The 22,694-nt window shown below is 44.1% G+C and overlaps 1 protein-coding gene across 3 annotated transcripts in view; it reads left to right on the top strand.

The window, feature by feature from the left end:
* Positions 1-1,295, top strand: part of Cmc2 (C-X9-C motif containing 2) — a 29,008-nt gene extending 27,713 nt beyond the window's left edge. For 2 of the 3 annotated variants that reach the window (XM_027410801.2, XM_027410799.2), the window contains exon 4: positions 134-1,295. In XM_027410801.2, the coding sequence (XP_027266602.1) occupies positions 134-220 (87 nt within the window). In that variant the 3' untranslated portion in view covers positions 221-1,295. The remainder of the gene's footprint in view (positions 1-133) is intronic. The other variant, XM_027410800.2, reaches the window with a different exon arrangement.
* The last annotated feature ends 21,399 nt before the right edge of the window (positions 1,296-22,694 follow it).

Genomic DNA, 22,694 nt, shown 5'->3' with positions numbered 1-22,694 from the left:
TGAACAAGGGATCACTGCCTCTAATGGCAGGTTCCATGAATGAAAGGCAGAGTCTCGTCAGTAAAAACATCCATTATTTTGCTTAACTGATGGTAGTGTAACCTGTTTCCACTTCTCTTCCTTTTCCTTCCAGTACACAGAGAGGAGGACCAGGAGCAGGGAGCATGGTATTGCCATGCGAAAGAGGCTTTCCGATCTTCCAGAGGAAGCTGGAAAATAGGTTTACTGGGAGACCTGAAGACGGCTGGTAGCTGGAAAAATCCCATCTTTTTGGTCTCTACAGCCCTTGAATGAAAAGTGACCCATGAAGAGCTGAACTATGGAGAAACATGAGAATGTGGATTCTCTGTACTTGTTGAACAAAAGTCTTTAGTACCATGGGCTGTGCCTGCAGGACAGTTTCAGCTGCTGCTGCCTTGAGTCTCCATCCACCCAGTACTGACTCACCTCCTACAATAAAGTAATCGGACAGTGTTGTCCTCCTTTCCTTTAACCCTCTTGGGGCGAGAGAGAAAGTGGTGCCAATAGGTTCTACTTGAGAACATGGTGGTTGAAGATTAGGCCTTGAAGACAAAACTAGCATGGGAATTCTGAGGAAACTCCAGCAGAGTTAACTATACAAAGTTCCCAATTTTATCTTTTTAAAGAGACATTTTCTGAAATATCATATATTTCTAGTTAGCTCTCCAATTGTGGATAGAAAATACTTGAAAAAATTGGACCTGTATTGGACTGTATATGTTTCTTGTCACTCTTTAAATAATACAGCATAACAATTGCTTATACAGTCTTCATATTAGGCATTAAGTAAGCTAGAGCTGGTGTGGCCACAGGTGAAAATGTATAGGTTTTATGCAAATTCTCTGCCCTTAAGAGATGTGAGCATCTGCAGATTTGAGTAGTGGAGGGTCGTAGATACAGTATTATCCAAACCTTTGGAGTGATGATTTACATGGATAACATTGCATCCAGTTAGGGTCCCATCAGACTCTACTTTCTCATTTGGCTAAATGTTCCCACCATGATTAACAGTTGACTCCTGGGCTTTAGCTTTAGAACCTCAGGGCTCTTCATGTGTTCACTCTTGGCTCCTACCTCATAAATACTACTTCCACTGGTTTCTGAGACCTTCGACAATTTGGAAGGCAGCAGCTTCAGCCACAGCTCCAGTAGGGCTTCATGGGGCTACTCAGGAGCCACCAGACAGCCCAAGCTATAAGTTTCAGGTCATGTTTGGTGTATAATGCTTGTATGAGACTTGGTTTTTAATAAATGACTTTCCTATTGCAGGAAAAGTTGGATATTCAATTTGCAGGGTGGCTAAACAGGATAACACAGCTGATGACAGGAGTGGGGACAGAACCAGAATTCTTGAAGTTCCTTCTATGAAAGCTGATATGGGTATTTAGACATTTTGCTGCAATCCAATAAATTGACTGTTATTCATAGTCAATTATAATTACAGAAGCCCTGTGGTTATTGAGGTGTTAAGAAAACATAGCAAGGGTGCTTGTACCCAGTGTTCATGGAGTCATTCCAGGAGAGCTTTTTGGTGAAGGTGATCTTTGCCAAGATAAAGAGGGATACTGTCAGTATACCAGCAGGGCATCAGTGTGACTGGAAGATGGAGCTGATGGTGGAGGATGAAGCGCCTACAAAGCTCTGAATTCTGTGATTTCTTCTGCAGTACTGATTTTAGTTTGTAGTGGAGAGTGTTGCAAGAATGAGTTGTTTCAATTTGTATTTTAATGAGATTTTTCTGATTATAGTTTGGGGGGAAAATCAGTCCTTTTGTTCAAGGCAGCCAGGAAAGCAAAGGAGAGTCTAGTTGTGCTAACTGGAGCAGCTTGCCCTGCTCCCAGTGTCTGCTTATTTTCAAGAAAATGGACATCAGAGGAGTGGTGGTGGCGAGAACTAACAGAATTTGCTGTTAGCACTAACTGGGTAACATCTGCTCAGAGCTCCCAAGGATGACTGGGTTGCCCTGTATTTTAGTCCTGAAAAGCTCCCTGAGCAAGTAAGTCATTCTGTTGAAGACTGAATAACCACATGCTAGGTGGGTTGAGGAAGGGCATGAGATCTGCATAGGTTTGTGGCTCAGAAGCAGAGTTCAGGGTCTTAAAGGCCCCTAAGCCTAACTATTCATTATATTTGCAGCCATGTCCAGCTCCAGTTGAATCCTACAAATGGCCATGGGCTATTTCTTAAGTTCATTAATTATACCACTTAAGCCTCTGATTCACTTCTAATATTGATTTTTTTTAATGGTGTACATGCATGTGTTTATATACGTTCACTCATGTGTAGCTGTGTGTGTGTGTTTGTATGTATGTATGTATGTATGTATGTATGTCTGTATGTATGTATGTATGTATTATGTATGCATGCATAGAGACTAGAGGTTGATAGAGCCCAAAGCGCCTCAAGCCTTGGTGCTGAGCAATCATTAGAAAGAAGTAGGAGGTAGTCTGTGTGTGTGTGTGCCCATGCACCCATGTACTTGCACAAGATAGCCAAGCACTCTTCACTAAGTCTCATCTCCAGCTGAGATAACATGCTTTTGCTTTAATGAATTTCATACTCAGGAGCAGTTTGGTTAGAGTTCCGTTTGTTTTGTCTTGTTTCCCATTGGATCTAGGCCTCAGCTTCCTGTGCTGACATTTCTCACCCCTGCAGGAACCATTTTACTAATCAGAATTTATCATACTTAGTGGTAGTGGTGAGGTTGTGTGGAGTTGAAATTGTGCACAGGATGATTCTCCTGCTCTAGTCTGGCTTCCATCTGGGCTATCTGCAGTCCTGCCTGGGAAGCCCTTTACCAGGCAGCAAGCCATGGGTAAGGTCTTAGTCTTTGGAGATTCCAGTCATTCTCAGTCCCTGTGAAGTACATACTCAAGGCTTTGGCAACATAAGCTTTGTCTATCTTAGAGCTTGAGTGTCAGAAAACACTGTGGAGCTGAGCAGCATGAACAAGACAGTGAGACAAAGGGGGAGCTGGGCAGGTCCATGCTGTTTGGGCCTTGGGAACCATAGCATGCAATATAGCTATTATTTATTACATATTGTATGGAATGCTTTTAAGTGGGGATTGATCATGTTCTTCCTTAGATTTTTAAAAATAATGTTTTTAGATTCTTATTTTATTCATTCAAGTGCTTTCCCTGTACATATGTCTTTACACCACATGTATGCCTGGTGCCTGAGGAAGTGGTGAGCCCTCCATGTGGGTGCTGGGAATCAAACCCTGGTCCTTCACAAGAACAAGTCAACAAGTGTTTTCTCTCTCTCTCTCTCTCTCTCTCTCTCTCTCTCTCTCTCTCTCTAATAAAAGAACACATTTAATTGGGGCTTGCTTTCATTTTCAGAGGTTTAGTGCATTAACATCATGTCAGGAGCACAACAGCACACAGGTGGAAATGGTGCTGGATAAGTAGCTGAGAGCTTTATATCTGATCTGCAGGTAACAGGAAGAGAGAGGCACTGGGCCTAGCTTCTTTTGAAACCCCAAAGCCCGCCTCCAGTGATACACTTCCTCCAACAAGGCCACACCTTCATGCAGGGAAGTCAGGGCAGGAACGTGGAGGCAGGAGCTGAAGCAGAAGCCGTGGAATAAGGCTGCTTCCTGTCCAGCTTCTCCTAGCATGCTCAACCTGCTTTCTTGTGCAACTCAGTACCACCAGCCCAAGTGTGGCAGATCTATAATGGGCCCTTCCCACATGAAGCATGAATCAAATGCCCACAGATTTGCCTGTAGGCCAATCTGATGGAGACATTCTGTCAGTTGAGATTCCCTCTGACCAAATGTGGTTGAATGAGCTGTTCCCCCATAGACTTATTCATTTGAATACTTGGTCTCCAGTTGGTGCTGCTGTTTGGTGGTCCTTAGGAAGCATGGCCCTGGTGGAGGAACTGTGTCATGGGGGTGGGTTTTGAGGTCTCAAAAGCCATGTGACTTGCCTAGTTTCCTGTTTCCTGTTTGAGATGTGAGTTCTTAGCTTCCAGCTCCAACAGCCACAGCTGCTGCCTGCTGTCCCTGCCGTTACGGACACTAGCCCTCTGGAACTCAACCCTCCCTTCTGTAAGTTGCTTTGGTCATGGTGTTTTATCACACCAATGGAAAAGTAATACATCTGATTACTCAAGCTTGTGTCAAGTCAAAGAACCAGTATATACCCCAACCTGACCCACTTTCCTGGTTCCTTGGCCCCATTCATGGATGGAAAGGCTGACTATGGCCTTCGATGATCATGCCACCTCTGATTACACCTTGTCTCTACTTCCCCCGATTTTCTTCACCTTACTGTAGACAAGAGTGGAATCTCCCTGCTACTCTATCTAAAGCAAAAAAGAGTTTTGACTTTTTTTTTTCTTGGTGCAAAGGAGCAGAACCCTCTTCTTTCTCACTTTTATAGAGCACATTGTTGGGTGCTGCAGGTAAAGTGAAGACCGGGGAGGTGGTGTGAGTGGCACCTCATAACTGCAGCTGCAACCTAAGTTAGCTTCTGAGGCTCAGCTTTCCTTCTGTGGGAACTGGGGAGGCATTGGTCTGCAGGATGCTGAGTACATGAATAGATACACTCTTCAACTTCCTGCGCCTTGGGGCCATAAGTTACAGTCTCTTGGAAGTTGAGGGATTCAGGCCAAGGTTTTGTTGAGAAATCTAATTTTGTTGAACACTGGGCCCTGATGCTCTCTCTGCTCACAACAAATTTACTAATGCTTATTGCAAGAATTTTATTTAAGAGTGAAGATAGAAAGCTGAGCTGTGTCTGACCTTTTGTAAATGGATTTTAAAGTTGGGTTAATCTCCAGAGGTTTTAGCTGAATGTACAGAGTTTTCCTGAAAAATCTTGGGCTGAACCAAATAAACTGTGCTCCCCCCCCCCCAATTTGCCTGGTGGACAGAGAGATTATTTTGTACTTGGCAAAGACAAACAAAACACGTCTCACAGGCACAGAGGCACTGCCCCTTCCTCCACAGCATGAAACTGAAGTTGGAACCTGCTGGAAAATTGTATCCAGGGGTCCACATTTGCCCATTTTACTTCTCCCCCACCCTGTTTTTTTGTCTTTTTCTCCCCCACCACTTTTTCTCCCCTTTTCTGGTGCTGGGGACAGAGAACAAACCCAAGGCTTGCTAGGTAAGTGCTTTACCACTGAGTTAAGTTTCCAACCCCTCAGATTCTTAGATTTGTACAAATCCTCCTTCAGTCCATAGCCTGTCTGCCTGAGAGAATTCACTGAAGACTCTAAGCACCCTGGGAAGAAGGGAAAATGTTACGGTGCTTAGAATGAGATGCTTCCCATAGTCTTTGGGCATTTGAATTCTTCATCCTCAGCTGATGGTGCTGTTTGGGAGGATTAGGGGCTCAGTGGAAGAATGTTAGCTTAGCATTGCTGAGGTCCTAGATTCCCATCTCTCTAGCCTGAGCAGCCGCTCATCTCTGTTCTGCCTCTGAATTTTCCTTTCCAGACCTTTTACATAAGTGAAAGTGAATGACATGTACTCTTTGTGAGTTTCTGTCACCTAGCACAACTTTTTCAAGGTTCATCCATGTGCTAGCAGCTCTTCATTCTCTCTCTCTCTCTCTCTCTCTCTCTCTCTCTCTCTCTCTCTCTCTAAATTGCTGAATAATGACAAAGTTCTTTCCTGAAGAATCTCAGTTAATAGACACAGGAAGACTGATGGGAAAGAACCACTTTGCAGCACCCTAATACAATAACAGATCAGTGATGTTTAAAATAGGTCTGATTGAAACCGTTAGGTCAAAGAGAAATGTTGATGGGAAAGTGGAAAATGAATGCATCAGACCAAAGGGCCCTAAACATGCTGATCAATCCTGCATTCTGTAAATCACCAAGGGTGAGATGAGCCGTGCACATGGTGTGTTTCCGAAATCTAATCAAGCCTCAAGTTTTAGCTTCCCACTTAGGAATCTGGGAGCCGGAGGAGCAAGCCCCACAGCTGTCACAGGAGTCTTCAGGTAGCATGTGCTATGGGAAAACCACCCAGTCACTCTAGCAAGTAAATGGCATAGAGGGTGAGGCTTGTTTTAGATTGAGGGATGAGGGGAAGAATGCAATTTGGGTCGTGGGATGGCTCACCAGGTACAGGCACCTGTTGTGCAGACCTGAGTACCTGAGTTTGGTCTCTGGAACCCACAGTGGGAAGAGAGAACTGATCCCTTAAGCTGCCCCCTGACTCCCCTGGTGGGTACCCAAACTGACACACTAATCATAAATTTAAAATTTTAATTTTTTAAATTTCTATTTTATTTTTTCAAGAAAGGGTCTCTCTGTGTAACAGCTCTGGCTGTGCTGGAACTCACTTTGTAGATCAGGCTGGCCTCGAACTCACAGAGATCTGCCTGCCTCTGCCTCTGCCTCCAGAGTGCTGGGATTAAAGGCAAGTGTCACCAGCACCTGGCTAAAAAAATTAAATTCTTTAAAAAAGAGCCAAATGCAACATGAATATGGGTTCTGACACAAACAAACTTGACAAGAAGAAAAAACTGACTTTTGAGACAGTTGAAGAAGTCTGAGCATGACTGGGTTTCAGATGATGTTAAGAAATGGCTACGGTTTTGTTAAGCGAGACACTGGCTTTTCTATTATGTTCAGAAGAATGGTCTTATCACAGAGGATGCACTAAAGTATTCACAGGGCAAATGAATGTGTGTGGTTCTAGCAAACAAAGCTAGTGAAGAAGGATTAGGGGTAACAGGGCTAGCCTCGGGTAGATGACTGTTTAATACTGTGAAAGACTAAGAAAGCGTTGTTACACTTTAAGGAATGCTTGAAATTTTCCACAGCACCTTTTTTAATTAAGTTTTTTTATTGATTCTTTGGGAATTTCACAATATGCACCCCAATCCCACTCATTTCCCAGTCCCTCTGTATCTGCCCTTCACCTTTGTAGCATTTTTTCCCCCCAAAGGAAAGCTAAAAAAGGAATAATAAAGACAGCACCTGGGATTAAAGGCATGAGCCACCAACACCCAGTTGAGAAAAAAAAATTAACATTTTTTTCCCTTCTTAAATATTTAGGATTTATTTTGGTCTTTTTGTCTCTGAAGAGTTCTGGGGTATTTTGCTAAAGACAAAGATAGCTTTTCAAAAACAGTAACCCCCCCCAACCAAAACCAAAACAAATGTTAGCTATGGAAATGGCAAGCATGGAAAAAGAACATGGTCAATATGAATGAGTATTCCCACCCAAAGAACTCACTTAAAGCCATTTAGAAGACTTTTTTTTTTCCACCTCAGGGCCCCATTTTTTAAAAAATGAATCTAAATTTCCTTCCAGATGTTCCTTTTCAAAAATCTTAAATTGCATTTATTTATCTCTGTGATTGTGTATGTGCTTTTATGTGTGTGTATGTTGTGTGTGTGCACGCACGCGTGTACATGCCATGCTGTACATATGGAGGTCAGAAGACAAGCTGCAGGAGTCAATTCTCTCATTCCACCATATGGTTCCTGGGGCTTGAACTCGAGTGGTCAGGATTGGCAACAAGCACCTTTATAGACTGGGCCATCTCATTGGACCTCAGATTTTATTAATTACACTTGGTTAGAAGTTTGGAATCAGATCTTAGCTTTCCCCTATGAGCTAGGGTGACGAAGGTCAAACTCAAGCTCTGAGAGCCTCCATTTCTGCCACTAAAATGGGAGTAATCATTTACAGCAGCTGCTTCATAGGCTTTTGAGGAGAACTAATGAAACCACAGTTCATAGGTGGTGAGCTTTAAACTGCTTAGTTTTTTTTTTTTTCTGGAAGCCTAGTGTATGCATGAGTGTGTATGTGTGTGTGTGTGCATGTGTATATGCATGTGTGTGTGCGTGTGCTTGTGTGTGTGAGAGAGAGAGACAGAGAGAAAGAGAGACCATGCTGTGGTGCACACCCTCTATCTTCCTTTAAGTCCTCCACAGCTGAGATACATGGCCTTCTCAGTGTGAGGAGTCACTCCTCTAAAGTGAATGAGTGTAAACTGCTTCCATTTCTGCAGCTGACTACGCGAATGTTTGGTTCTGAGTATCTATCTGTATCATCTCCCTTCAGACTTGATTGTTCTTCTCAGCCTCCCCCAGGGACCAGAGAGAAGAGAAAACCAGTCAGTCACAGGGACCTTTCGATTGGTCAAAGCAAGGACTGCCAGATGTGTGGTCAAGCCTGGGATGTCTGCACAAAAGGGAAGCCACTGATGAGACACAGTGCCTGTACAGTGTGTTGGTTTCCTGTGACTATGGTAACATTACCATAATTGTGGTTGGCCGTGGAACAACAGTTTCTTTTCTGGCTCTGAAGTGGATGTTAATGACTGAAGAGTCTCAGGAGCCTGTGTTTGTTGGAGGCTCTGGGGAAAAATCCACCCTGGCCTCCTTTTTGTCCTGGTGGTAGCTGGTGCGCCTTGGCTTATGGGACATCCATCTGTTACCATGTAGGATCTCGATCAAGTTCATTTTCTCCACCAATTAAATAAATCTTTGGGGGAAAATTTTTCAGACACATCAGGTAGCAACAGGTAAGAAATTTTATTACAGGTAAAGAAGTGCTTGTGTGTGTGCGCACACTTCCAGAACAAAGCACATACAGAGAAAGATGCCCCACTGGACAGAGAGGGAACTGAAATTCAAATCTCCTCGGAGGGCCCAGATCTTTAAAATGTTTTTGGTGACATAGGACAGTTCCTCCTCCCCTGATTTTGGGTTGATCAACTAAACAAAGAAAGAGGAACTTCATATAAACATTATCAGGTCTAGCCTAGAACACATCCAACTAGCCTGGTCTAGCCTCTGGAAGGAGGGGCCATGCTGGCTGGAGGCCTTTGCTTCAGGTCAGGAGGGGTGAGGAAGAAGTTGGAAGTTTGCCATCTTCATTACCCATTTGCCATTACTTCATTACTTCATTACCCATTACCATCTTTCCCATCTGTCTGCCTATTGGGGACCTGTCTAAGTTCTGGTCCCTCCACGAGCCCCTGTGTCCCTTGCCCTTTTACTTAGCCAAGTTTGAGCTCTCTCTCCTACGCTTCTCTCGTATGAAGCCCCTCCCTTGTGATGGCGTTTAGGCCTTGCTGACAACCTGTGGCCATGGCTTCAGCCTAAGATCCTGAGCTCACACCTCCAGAGATCCTTTTTCCACTTAAAGCAACACATACAGATGGGTTCCAGGGATTTGATCTCTGACGACGTTTACCCAGCTTGCCACATTTAGCAATAGTACCTCTCAGAAGTGGGCTGCTAGTGAAAGCTTGTGTGGAGCTTGCTGCCTGCCTGCTAGGGAAGGAATTTTCTCAGCATTCTAAGTGGATACCTGAATTTAATCAGAGAGAGCAGAGAGGGGATATGAGTTGCTCCCTGCCCTGGTCCTACTGTTAATTATCTTGATTTGTTTAATGTCACATCATTCTTCCGAAAAGGTCAACTCATGAGCATTTGCACACGCCACCAACAGTTGACTCACCCCCAACCTGCAACCTGTGTGGAAGGGAGGAGAACCTGAACAACACTGCATTGGAAGCAGACAGGAGCACCTTTGCTCCCTTAGATGGACATGGGATGTTTCTTAAGCAGTGTACTCATCCATTTGAAAATGTAAAGGGTCTGTAGCTCTGATGTGGAAAGCCAGGCTTTACTGTCACTTCATCAAATCTAAGAGCTGGGTTGGGACGTGGGATCTGTAAATACTGCTCCGAAGCAGTTCCATTTCGACAGGAAACAGATGCCAAGCATCCCCATTAGTGCGGATGTTCAGAGTCATTGGATTACAACACAAACCTACTCCTTGGGAAAGCAAGATGCCTACAAAAGGCCAGGGAGAAGGGGAGGGCATCGAGGTGGGATGTGGGAATCTGTGAAGTCTGCACATAGAGTTGGCCGTCTGGAAGACCTTCATTTTGGCAAAAGAGGCTTAAAAATGAAATATTTATCGCCAGAGGGATGTAGAGACACAATTATAATGGAAAGTGTGAGTCACAACACTCTTGTTCACCCAAGGAACAAAGTGACTTAGAAGTAGAGTAAAATTATTTTATTTGTGTCTCTTAAGAACATGATGTTCCCAGTCTGCTTGTGTCCTTGGGGTAAAAGGCAAAGTGTTCTGTTCTGAGGTGGTCGCAGGCTTTATGACTGGCCGTCTGTCTGAGGCTTCTGTTCAATGCACCAGTGATGTTAATAATGTTCACTAAGGGACAAGCACCATGCATTATACTCTCCTTGACTTGGCTTGACCTCCTGTTACCCTTGAGGGAAGTGTCATTATCATTTTATAGACGAGGAAGCTGAGGTTTACAGAAGCTCAGCCTCCTACCTAAAGTCAGTCTCAGCCACTAGGTGTCGGAGCTGAGCCGTGACCAAGAGCCCAGCTGTTAGTCACTTGTGGTCTTGTAGGATGCGATTCATCCCCTTCTCCTCCCACCCAGGTTACTAACTGCTCTAGCAAATTCTGTCTGCCTGTGCCAGTGGTGGCCAGCCAGCCTCAGTAGAAAGGATTCGCACACAGAGCTGAGCTGCCTTGTGGCATGTGGGTGTTTGCATGTTTTTGAACACCCATCTCTTTTCAGACCCCTCAGATTTCTAAGTTGGCTTTGGTACAGCATCCATTAGCTTCCTTAGAAAAGAGAGCAAAAGATTTTCCCCACGTGTAAAGAGAATTCCAGCTGTTTCCCTAAAAAAATGTGTTTTCCCCTTCAGGTTCTTACTGATGCCTAACACCTCTGTTACTCAGTATGTGCTGCAGTTGCCCGGGTTCCCAGAGCCAGTACATAGACTCTGTGTTCACTTTTGCTTTCTTCCATCAAACATTTACAGAACCATTCCCTGCCAAGGCCCATTGCAGGGCTGGAATCATACCAATGAAGACATCAGGCTATGTCCTTGGCCTTCCACTGTTGACAGAGTTCAGAAAGGTGTTGTCTACTTTTTAGACCAAACAGTCCCTTACCCTCTATTCTGTTCATTCCAGTCTATTCAGTATCTGAACTGGTCAGATATTTGGCTGCTACAGAAACACACACAATTATTTACAAATCAGGAAAACAAAAAGTTTCTTTTAATTCATCCAATTTTTAATGACCCCTCCTATTTTTACTTCAATGTCTCTGTATCAGTCTGTTTTCTGTTTCTATAACAGAATACTGGGGCTCAGTGCTTTACAAAATAAAGATGTTTGTTTAACTTTTATACTTTTAGAGTTCCGAAAGTCCCAAATTAGGTAGCCCCATCTTTTTGGTTTCTGGTAAGGGCTCCCTTGGTGGCATCTCAACATGGCAAGTGATATCAACATGAAAATGGGTGTGAGAAGGAGAGACCCTGGTAAAACAAAGTCGGAGAGGTACTCAGAGCCCAAGCTTATTCACTTACTTTCTCTCTGTGTGTGTGTGTGTGTGTGTGTGTGTGTGTGTGTGTTTGAAACATGCTTATGTGAAGGTCAGATTATAATTGTAGGAGTCAGTTTGCTTCTTCCATCACGTGGGTTCTGGGGATCGAACTCAGATCATCAGGCTTAGCTGCAGGTACCTTGCTGAGTCATCTCACTGTCCCCAAACTTACTCTTTTGTTCTCAGAAAGGGTTAATGCTGGTCTGGTAGAGGCAGGAGAGAGAGCTAGTTATCACAAAAGAGTAAGTTTGGGGACAGTGAGATGGCTCAGCAAGGTCCCTGCAGCTAAGCCTGATTATCTGAGTTCGATCCCCAGAACCCACATAATGGAAGAAGCAAACTGACTCCTACAATTATAATCTTCTGAGAACAATGCCCCCATGACCTACCACTTTCCTCCAAGCATCTCCTCCTCTCAATACCATCACATTGTGGACCATGCTTCCAACACATGACTTGGGGGGACAGACCACTCCTAAGTAGTAGCTTGCTCTGATGGCTGGCTCCAAGTACTAGCAAGAGTTGGTTGCTGACTGCTGACTATCACAAACACAAGGAAACCAGACCTTGGTGAGAGAGACCTATGTGGCTGTTAGTTCCTTGTCTTCTGAGAACAGGTCTTAGTTTGTTTTCCATTACTTGCGTCTGCTGCAACAAATGATCACAAAGTGGGTGGCTTTGCTCAGTAGAATTTATTCTCTCATCATTTTGGAGACTGGGAGTATATCAAAAGACTAGCCAGGCCATTCCTTCTGAAGGCTCTGAGGAGTCTGTTCTTGGACTTCTCTAGCTTCACCCTACTCTCTACCCTGCTTCCCATGGTCTCTTTGTCACTCTGTCTTCCTTCTTCTGTGTGATGTGGATATAAAGCCACCTAGGCGATCCAGGATGAACTCATAAGGTCCTTACTTCGCTCCTGGTTTTCAAGCACTGATCTCCAAACACATCCAAGTTTGTACACAGCTTCCAGAGATAGAGGCTTGGATGCATCTTGTCTGCACACCAGCAGTCAACCAACCACACAGTCTTTGTAATGGTTTTAATAGTGACAATAGGAACCCATGGTTCTGTTTTTAACCTAGCAGGTGGCTCCTGGGGGTATTAATAACTTTCCTCATCCCTGTGACCCAATACCTGACAAATAAGGGGGAAAGAAGTGGCTCACAGTCCACCATGGTGTGGAAGGCTTAGCCAAGTTCATGGCAGTAGGAGTGAGTTGATTGCCTTGCTCACATCTTGACGTTCCAAGAAACAGAACAGGAGCTAAAGGGGAGCACAGGCTATAACCCACAAGCCTGGCCTTGTACAGAGAGAATTCCTCTAGCTAGACTCCCCACCTCTTATGGGTTTCACAACATCTCAAAATGTTACCACCAGCTGGGGACCAAGTGTTCAAATACACGAGCCTGTGGGAGCATTTCAAATTTAGACCTCAACACTAGTTAATTAAAATAAGAGCATTAGGACCAGGTTAGTGCTGCTTCCTGGATGGTGTTGTCTCCTCTTACTCAGTCTGGATACTTACTTATTCAACACGTGAGAGAAGGGTTTTTTAAAAGCTATCTTTACTGTTATTATGTGTGCATCTGTGTGAGTGAATGCCACACATGTGGGGCCAGAAGAGGGTGTTTGATTGTTTGGATCTCGATCTACCAGCGGTTGCAAGCATCCACATGTGCTGGGAATCCAACTTGGGCCCTCTGGGAAAAGCTGCAAGTGCTTTTAACTGCTCAGCTATTTCTCTAGCCCCCTGAGAAATCTATTTATTTATTTTTGAGTCAGGGACTTACTATGTAGCCCTGGCTAGCCTGGAAGTCTCTGTAGATATAAACCTTCCTTTCCAATGATGCAACCCTTTAATACAGTTTCTCATGTTGTGGTGACTTCCAACCATAAAATTATTTCATTGCTGCTCCTTAACTGTAATTTTCTACTGTTATGAATCATAAGTAAATATCTGATATGCAACCCATGGGAATCGAGACCCACCGGTTGAGAAATACTGATGTAGACAGACATTTTGGCCTTGAACTCAAAGATATCCACCGGTATCTGTCCCCCAAGTGCTGAGATTAAAGGCATGTATCACCACCTGGCCCCTGAGGGAAATTTTTGAATAAAGATTTTTAACAGAGGCAATAAGGGTGTATGATATAAATGTTGGCTAATATGTTTTTGGAGATATAAATTCCTGGCTTCCTTTGAGACATTTATGTTCACCTCTAGATAGGTTCTGGAACAATTGTGGACAAAGAATCCTGATACCAGACACAGGGCTACCTGAAAATCTACAAAAACAAGTGAATAAGGTTAGAGGAGGTGATGCTGAAAATATGGCTCAGTTGGTAGACTGCTAGCATGGATGAAGTCCTGGGTTCAGTCCCCATTATCTCATAAAGCAAACACAGTGTCGTGTATTTGTAATTCCAACATCCTGAAAGCAAGGGCAAGAGGAGCAGAAGTTCAAGGGCATCCTCAGCTACATAGGGAGTTGGAGGTCAGTCTAGGCTATGTAAGAATCTGTCTCAAAAAAAATGGGACTAAGATTTCTATGCAAGGTGTTTCTTTGGGTTGGCAAGATGAGTCAGTGGGTAAAAGTGCTTGCTGCCAAGCCTGACAGCCTGAGTTTGATCCCTGGGACCCACATGGTGGGAGGAGAGATCCAATCCTGACCTCCCAACACACGCTCATAGCCGAACGCATAGATTAAACACAGAGACAGGCTCTCACTGAGTAGCTCTTGCTGTCCTGGAACTCACTATGTAGAACAGTCTGATCTGGAAATTATAGAAACTCACCTGCCTCTGCCTCTCTCAAGAACTGGGTTTAAAGGTATTCACTACCACAACCAGCAAATAAAAGTTAAAGTTTTGAGGTTTTTGTTTGTTTGGTTTGATTTGCTTTTTGAGACAGGGTCTCACCAAACCACTTTTCCAGTGCCCACTAATGACTCTGTTCTAGCCCTCACACAACCTGTGGAGAGCTCTTGTGAGAAATTAGGCCTCCTGATAGTAGCCCTGGTGAGCCACCTTTAGAGATAATCTGTCGGTCAAGTTATCCGTTGCCTTCAGCGCTACCTGAAGGCATCCAAACTACAGACTTAGAAGACACTTTGAACCACAGTAACCCAACTAAGCTTCTCCCAAATTTCTGATCTGCAGAAGCATGGGAATAATAATCATTTTTCAGATTTGGGGTAGCTTGTTTTGCATCAGTAGATGGCTGACTAGGACTACTTTCCTGATTTAACACAGCTTCCATCACACTATGGAACAGTCTATAGCAGCCGCCATCACACTATGGAACAGTCTAGAGCAGCTGCCATCACATCATGGAAGTGTTCTCAGTCTAGCAGCTTGTTTCCTGCTCTCTGTTCTTCTCAAACCTTCCATAAACACACCCTCACTTCCTCTGTGTTCTGCACCACCCCTTGTAACCCCCATAAACTTTTCTTATTTTCGTTTTGTTTAGCTTATTCTATTGTAAATTCCCACTTTTATTTTTCTGGTTCTTCCATTGTTTGTCCAATTTTTCCAATAAAACCCTGAGAGAGAGGAAATATGAAAAACAGGAAGTGTAACCAATGCCAGATTTTGTAAAGGGTGGCCGGGAGGGGCAGGGAACACCACAAATATCCACAGATTGATAGATTGATCCATTTTGTCCCCATTACAACTTAGAATTTAAAATTTTATTTCCTCAGTGTTTGTATTTTATTCTAAAGATATCTCACTGTGGTAGATACTAGAGTTTCTTTCTCTCCTTCCCTTTCTCCTCTTCCTTCTACACCCCTTTCTCTTGCTGATTCCCAGGATTGAACCTAGGGCCTCATGCCTCCTAGGTAGACATTCTGCCACAGAGCTATATCCTCACCCTTATTGTTTCATTTTCAAAGGAGAAAATGGAGGTTCAAAAAGTTAAAATCATTTGCCCAAAGTTGCTGAGCTATGAAACACAAGGCCAAGTGTCAAAGACCTGCATAACTAGAAGCCCAGGGCTCATGTCTCTGTTCATTTTGATCAGTTAACTGGACCTCAGCTGATGTTTAACTGTTACAAAGTCACAGGGCTGGTTTGTTACAGGTCCCCTGCCAGTCAGGGCATCTTAAGTCTCTGTTTCCTAATCTCTCTTAGGCCAGGAAGAGATTCAGGATGTCCTGGGTAGTGAACTCATGGTGGCCTTTCTCTTCCTTCAACCTCAGACAGAATCTGCAAGTGGAAAATTCCAGGAATGTCTTGATTTAGGAAGTGGAAGTCTAATTTGTTTTCACTTACTCTAATTTGTTTACCGAAAACACCAACACAAAACCAAACCAAATGAAACAAAGTAAGCAAGCAAACAAAAATAGCCAAGGAGAAGGCTACCCTATTATTGCTTTTCCTTTGTCAGGTATGATGGACATGACCTGAAAGGGCCGCCTTCCCAACCCGGAGGGCTGGGGGGAAAAGTAGTGCCTCCACTAGCTGTCTCATGTTGTTTGGGGCTTCAGGAAGGGCACATGACTTAAAAACAACAACGAAGAACTCCACAGCTTAAAAAAAAAATAATTCTGAAAGTAGCACAATAGAGCACATGGGGAAATTACTCATTAATAGTGCTCGAGACAATGGTAATTCTGACAGTCATCATTCTACCTTCCGGGGTCATTTGGTTCTGATGTTTTGTTAGGTTCTCAATGGACCCCAGATGTTGAAATCTCTAGTGTTCAAGAATTTGTTTTGCCAGTAGAATCTATTCTGTCCAAAGCCAGGACTCCGTTTTTGGGGTCTGGGGTTTCCTCTGTTCTCTTTCCACCAGCCATGCTGGCGAGACTTTCTGATGATAGCTAGACATCTCCCAAGTCCCTTTGTGCTGTTTGTGGCTTGGTATAACTGGCTCTGCTATTGTTTGCTACTCTCTTCTCTCTCCTATTTTGCTGTGTGGCTTCCAGGAGCCGTTCCGGTCGGCGAAACACTCCAGCAAGCAGAAAGGATTTCTTTCAGGAGTGGTTCCAGGAGGTGGAGTACATGTGTAGGCTCAGCCACTGGAATGTGAGCAGATGTGATTTATTCTGAGCCTAGACAGAAGTGTCTGCGAGATTGCGGAGTCCGGTTCCCTGTTTCTTGGTCTCCCATCTCCTGCCATAAGATCTGTAAGTACCAGAGTGTGGCTGTTCCTTCCTTGTACCCGAGTCCTGGAGTGAGAGACACATGGAGTCACACAACAAACTAGAGTGCAAGAAATAAGCTTTTTTAAAAAATCTAGGGGCTGGAGAGATAGCTCATTGGCTAAGTTCACTTGCTGTTCTTGCTGAGGATCCAGGTTGGATTTCCGGCCACACCTTCTTCAGTTCCAGGGCATCTAACACCCTCTTCTGGCCACCGTGGGCACTGCACACGTGTGGTGCCTGTGCTTAAGAAGATAAAACACCATATACATGAAATAAAAATAATAAAAATTAAAGTTGTATTTGTTATTGTATTTGTTCTCTCTCTCTCTCTCTCTCTCTCTCTCTCTTCTCTCTTCTCTCTCTCTCTCTCTCTCTCTCTCCTCTCTCCTTCCACCATGTGGGCCTCTGGGGTGGAACTCAGGTTGTTAGGCCCCTTTATCCACTGGGCCTTACTTCTGTGTTCCAATGTAAGGAATAAATGCAATTCAAGGCAGAGGTGATGCTTATCACACCTGGTCACACTGGTGGAGTCTATTTGCCCAGGATGTAAGGAGGGATGGCCACAGAATGGAGAGAAGAACTCCACGTGGGCCTGGAGATTCAGCTCCTCATCTCTTTACCTCTTGTGGCTTTTGGGACTCTGCTCTCTGCTCACTATTATGAGCCTTCCCCCAGGTTCAAGAGGCAGAGGTCCTCCTATGCCACCACCATTTACAATGATCAATGAAGACTTTGGGTGGGTCTGACTTGGATTGTACTTCTATCCCTAACCTCTCTGTCCAGAAGGGAATCCCAGGAATTGGTTCTGTGTACACTTAATGTGGAGGCAGGGTTCTTGCCGGAATCAGAGGGCAAGTGTGTGGGTGTGGGCTGGGGGGTAAAGGAGCATTCCTGTAAAACTCTCACCTATACTCTTTAGTTGGACCAATAAGCTCATTGGTCCTCCAGAGTGCATGAGTTGGTACCTCAGTTTGTCACTGGGACTTTAGGAGGGCGGATGTAGTTTACATCTTCACCAGGGAAAGAATCTTAACAACAGAGGGAAATAATGTCAGATCATCCCCACCTCCCAAATCCTTTTGTTACTCCTGGTTTATTTCAGGGGCTGTTTACTTCACAGTGAGGGCACCTGCTCCTCCCTGCGTGCCAGGCTTTGCACAGTGGATGGCTGGTCTCCAGTGATCTATGCCATCCTAGTTGCAGTCCCGAGGAAACGTCTCCTTCCAGGGGTATTATTCCTCATGAGATACTTCGCCTCATGTCCGCTGCCGATTCTGCTGGGAGCTTTCCTACTTCCCGAGTACATCATAGTAACTGCTTTATTATCTATTGATGGCTTGATTTTAAAAATTTAAACGTTATTCATTCATTGTGTGTGTATGTGTGTGTGTGCTCTTGTGTCACAGTGGACAGGTGGAGGTCAGAAGACAACTTGCCATAGTCTTCTCTCCGTCCACCATGAGGGTCCAACGGTGATGGAACTCAGGTCGTCAGGGGTTGTTGCCAGCAGCTGAACCATCTGCCACCTGGCCTATTTTTCATTTTCTTTCTTTCTTTCTTTCTTTCTTTCTTTCTTTCTTTCTTTCTTTCTTTCTTCCTTCCTTCCTTCCTTCCTTCTTTTCTTTTTTCTTTTCTTTTTTTTTTAAATACCAATAACCCACAATATAGATCTCTAGGCAGCGGACATGAGGCCAAAATATCTCATGAGGAATAATACCCCTGGAAGGAGGCGTTTCCTCAGGACTGTGACTAGGATGGCATAGGTCACTGGAGACCAGCCACAGACTGTGCAAAGCCTGGCCCGCAGGGACCAGAGATATCCCACCAAATAGTTTCTTTCTAACACCACATTTTCCCTGGGTACATGCCACGTACCTAGTGCTCTGCCAGGCACTCCCACTCATGTTGCTTTCTTTTTAATCTCTGCCCTGAGACCGAGGTGAGGACAGCATCTTCTTCATCTTAAAATGAGGACAACAGAGAATCCCGGGTGTAGCTGACTTGTCCAAGGACAGACTGGAGACAGTTCCTTTCTAGTTCCTTTCTAGTCTTGTAGCAGGTGCTTGCAGCCACCTGGATCAGGAAGGGCCTGAGCTTGTGCTTGTGGCCTCGGGGGTGGGGGGTGGGGGGTGGGGTTGGGGGTTGTCCCTAGGCCAAGGGAACCAGAGGAGACCTTGACTGAAGAGGCCAGGATCCCAGAGGCCCTCCACCCTCCGCTCCCCAGGGTCTAATCTTCCCCAGGGTGAAAGGAGAGGTACGTGAGGCTACCACAGTAGGCAGGAGGAAGCCGGTTAGACCTCTTTCTAGAAGCCTGGCTTCCATCTTTAGGGGATGCCCCGCCAGGAAGCGGGTTGGAAGGAACCCACAGCCCTTCGCGCCCGCCCGCAGAAAGCCCTGGCGCGCAGCCGGCCTGGCTTCCTCCTAGGCTCAAGGCTTCGCGGTAGCGCTGGCTGCAAACGCAGCGGGGAAAGTAGGTCAGCCTGCGGCCTACAGCCTCCTGGAGAGTTTCCTGCCTCTCCTGAGCCCGGGCTCCCTCCCTTCCCAAGTCTCCTCCACTGGCTGCTCCCTCTTTCCTCCGTCATCCTGAGACAGCCACCTCCTTCTAAGAGGCAACATGCTTGTTTTAAGTATATCAAAAGATGCAACAAACTTCACAAAGGAGAAAACCAAAATTCCCACTACCGAAGAATAGCCACACCGAGGATGGACATCACTCAAGTGTACTCTATTTTACAGGTATATGCAGTTAGAGGAAAGAGATAACTATCTTATTAAAATGAGACTTAAAATTAGATGCTTTTAAAAGGAAAAAAATCACTTTAGTTATTTTATTTGGATCTAAGAACTACAGTGAAATGGAAAAGAATTGTTGAATTTTTAAGTAAATGTATTTTACTACAGGGTTTACAATAAGACATTCCTTATTCCTTTAAGAAAGATTAAAAAAGAAATGGAGAAAGGAGCGGGGAGGGAAGGGGGAAGAATTAAGTGGTTGGAGATTTTAAAAAGCTACGTGTTTCAATTTAAGCTAGTTAATTAATTTCTGTTAGGGAAACTGAAAGCATTTAATAATGCACAGATCTTCTCCCCCCCTTTGCTTCTTGATTTGTAAGTTATACCATGATTATTTTTAATTTTTCACCTTTATAATATCAATGTTGAGTTACATAAATAAATTTCCCATCCGTCTTCACTGTTGGTTATTTATCTATATTTTTAAAAAGGCAGGCTGGGCTTGAACTTCTGTCTTTTTGCCTCCACCTAAATTTTTTGAAAGTATTATTTTTATTTTATGTGTGTAGATGTTTTGCCTGCACATATGTCTGTGCACCATGTTTGCCTGGTGCCCACGGAGGGCACTGAATACCCGGGAGCTAGAGTTACAGACCCCTCTCTCACATATTCTCCAGCTTGCTTTTGGGGGTAGACAAGCTGCTTTTCTCCCCCCCACTGTGTAGGGCCCAGGGATTAAGCTCAGGTTGTAAAGACTTGTTGGCAAGAGCCTTTACCCACCCCAGCCATCTAAACATGATCTATGTTTAGCCACAATCCTTAAGGTTTTTGTTCTGTGTGGTGGGTTTTGTTGTTATTTGTGAAACAGATTCTCATGTAGCCCAGGCTGGTTTCAAACTTGCTAAGTAGCTGAGGAGGACCTGGAACTTGTAATCCTCCTGCCTCTGCCTCTTGAGTGCTGAGATTCCAGATGTGTGGCAGGGTCCCAGTTTCCCCTTGTTTTCACTTCTCCATTGCTATCTCCTAATGTCTGGATTATATTTTGAAATTGTTCAATAATGATTTGTGAATCTTGGTTTTTTTGAGGGAGGGATATTGGACTGGGTATAATATTGTCAAGATAACCCCTCCCATGTTTATACCATTATGATCATTATCCTAGTATGGTGTGTGTGTGTTCACTTTAGGAAAACGATGCATACTTTTTTTTAGGTATATATTCTGTTTGTTGGATTGTCTATCTACAAAATTATTCAAACACAGTAGATGTTTACTGCTTCTGTTAAATTCTCTAATAGTTCTAACATATTAATTGTAATACTGATCTTTTATTTCAATAATTCCAGCTTTCATCATGAAATCATTTTTTCTTTCTTGACTCTATGATTCATTAGCTCTATAGTGTTGTTGTTTGGGTCTCAACTTGCTTCCTAAAGCCTCCATTAAAACAAACAAACAAACAAACAAACAAACAAAAACCCAAAACTTTGCTGGGCCTGAAAATTCCGGTACCCAAGAGGCTGAGGCAGGCAGATCACAAGTTTGAAGCCAGTCTAAACTTATTTAGCAAAACCCTACCTCAGTAAAAGAAAATCTCATTGTGTTATTTTATCAATTTTGGGGGGGATTTTTAAAATTGAGATTTATAATTATATTTGTTGTTCTGTAGTATGAACTCCTTCCCTCTGTTCCTTCCCCCCTTTATTGCCCTCCTCTTTCCCTCCCCCCTCATTGACTTCCGTCTTCCTCCTTCCTTCGTTCCTTCGTTCCTTCCTTCCCTCTCTCCATTTCACTCCTTCCTTTCCTTTTCCATACTAAGTCTAGTCCTAAGTGTCTAGGACTCACTCTCCTCAGTGAGTTGTGTTTTGGGTGCTAGGTATTTGTTCTAATCACAGATCTGTGGCCTGGGGGAATGGTGGGTGGAGAGAGAGGTAGATATCAGGGGTCAAAATGCTGTTCCAATCTCTCCTGTAAGACTGACACACCCCTCCAATCATCAGAGTACTTCAGTAAACTGGATAAATTTGTTCTGGTTCCTGGGTTGAGCAGTCGTGGGGTGGGGCTGGGGCACTTGAGTGGGTAGGTGGGGTTGGGACTGGAGTAGGGGGAACTGGGGTGGGGAGGGACATCCTGGTGCTATATTCCTATATTCTCCTGTCAGCGTCTGACTGCCTTTTAAGACAAGCCCTTGCGCTGGAGCCTTAGCTCTTGTTTATCATGTCTGAGGCATTGAGTTTGATTCCTCACACAAAAAAAAAAAAAAAAAAAAAAAAAAAAAAAAAAAAAAACTTTACTTTTAACTTTAACTGTTTAACCCTGTTGTGATTGTTCTCATAGGTAAGAATTTCCAAGAAGAGATGAAATTTTGAGGAACAATTTTCAGCCATTGCAAAGGGCTTCAGGGGGCTGGAGAGATGGCTCAGTGGTTAAGAACACTGGCTGATCCTGGAGAGAACCAGTTTGGTTTGAAGCATCCACAACACAATGGCCCGTACGTATTTCCAGCTCTAGGACCCTGATCCAATGCCTTCTTCTAACGCCCAAAGGCACTTGTGAGCACATGTGCACATATGAGCACACACAGAGACACACATATACACACATGCACACACATGTGCGCACACACAGAGACACACACCAGGACTCTCCTGAAGTTTTTAGAACTTATGTCATCAGTTCTGTGGTTCATCTTCCAACTTCATGTTGAACTTTTCCTTTTTTTTTTCTCATTTCCTGGTGATTTAAACTCTCTTCTTACATGGTACATTATAGGTTAGAGATAAACAACACGAAGACTGGAGAATTAAAAGGAGCTCCTTACCTAAGAGTCTGGCGGAAGCCTCTGGCCAGCTGAGAAACAAGAATTCAGCACCATTAACTGCTTAAGGCTTTTGCATTTCCCCAGTTAGGTGTAAACCTGGATTTTCTAGGGATCTCACCAGAAACCCCTCTTATGTCTCTAAGGTTCATAGTTTCACCTTATCATATTATAACTCCACCCAAAGCACCTTCTAAGCCTAAAATCTCACACATCAACAAAAAGTGAATGAAAACAAAAGGTTTCATAGGAATTTTTGAATATGTAACTGAGAACTGCTGAGATAGCATAGAAGGCTAATCCTGAGAGGGTTGCAACTCTTGCCTTACTTCCCTGGCTCTTCTGGAAGCCTGAGGTATGCCCATCTTTCTTTCTGAACACACCTCCTTCTCCTAACTCTTGTGCTTAAAACCTGTATTAAAATATCTAACTCTGCCTCACACAAGTTAGCCTGAAATTCTTTTCTGTGTCAAAGTCACAAATCTGGGTTTGCTGGAGTTGAAGTCCTTAAAAGATTAGCAGGGTGGAGGTGGGGTGTGTGTGAGGGGACTCCTCAGGCTGCTGTAGATGACAGCATGGAGCTGTGTCCCTGTGCTTTCATCCCTGATAGAAA

The sequence above is a fragment of the Cricetulus griseus genome, chromosome 3 (genome assembly GCF_003668045.3).
Source record: "Cricetulus griseus strain 17A/GY chromosome 3, alternate assembly CriGri-PICRH-1.0, whole genome shotgun sequence".
NCBI classification, from domain to species: domain Eukaryota; kingdom Metazoa; phylum Chordata; class Mammalia; order Rodentia; family Cricetidae; genus Cricetulus; species Cricetulus griseus.
Note: the sequence above shows the minus strand (reverse complement) of the source record. Positions and strands in the feature narration are given on the sequence as shown.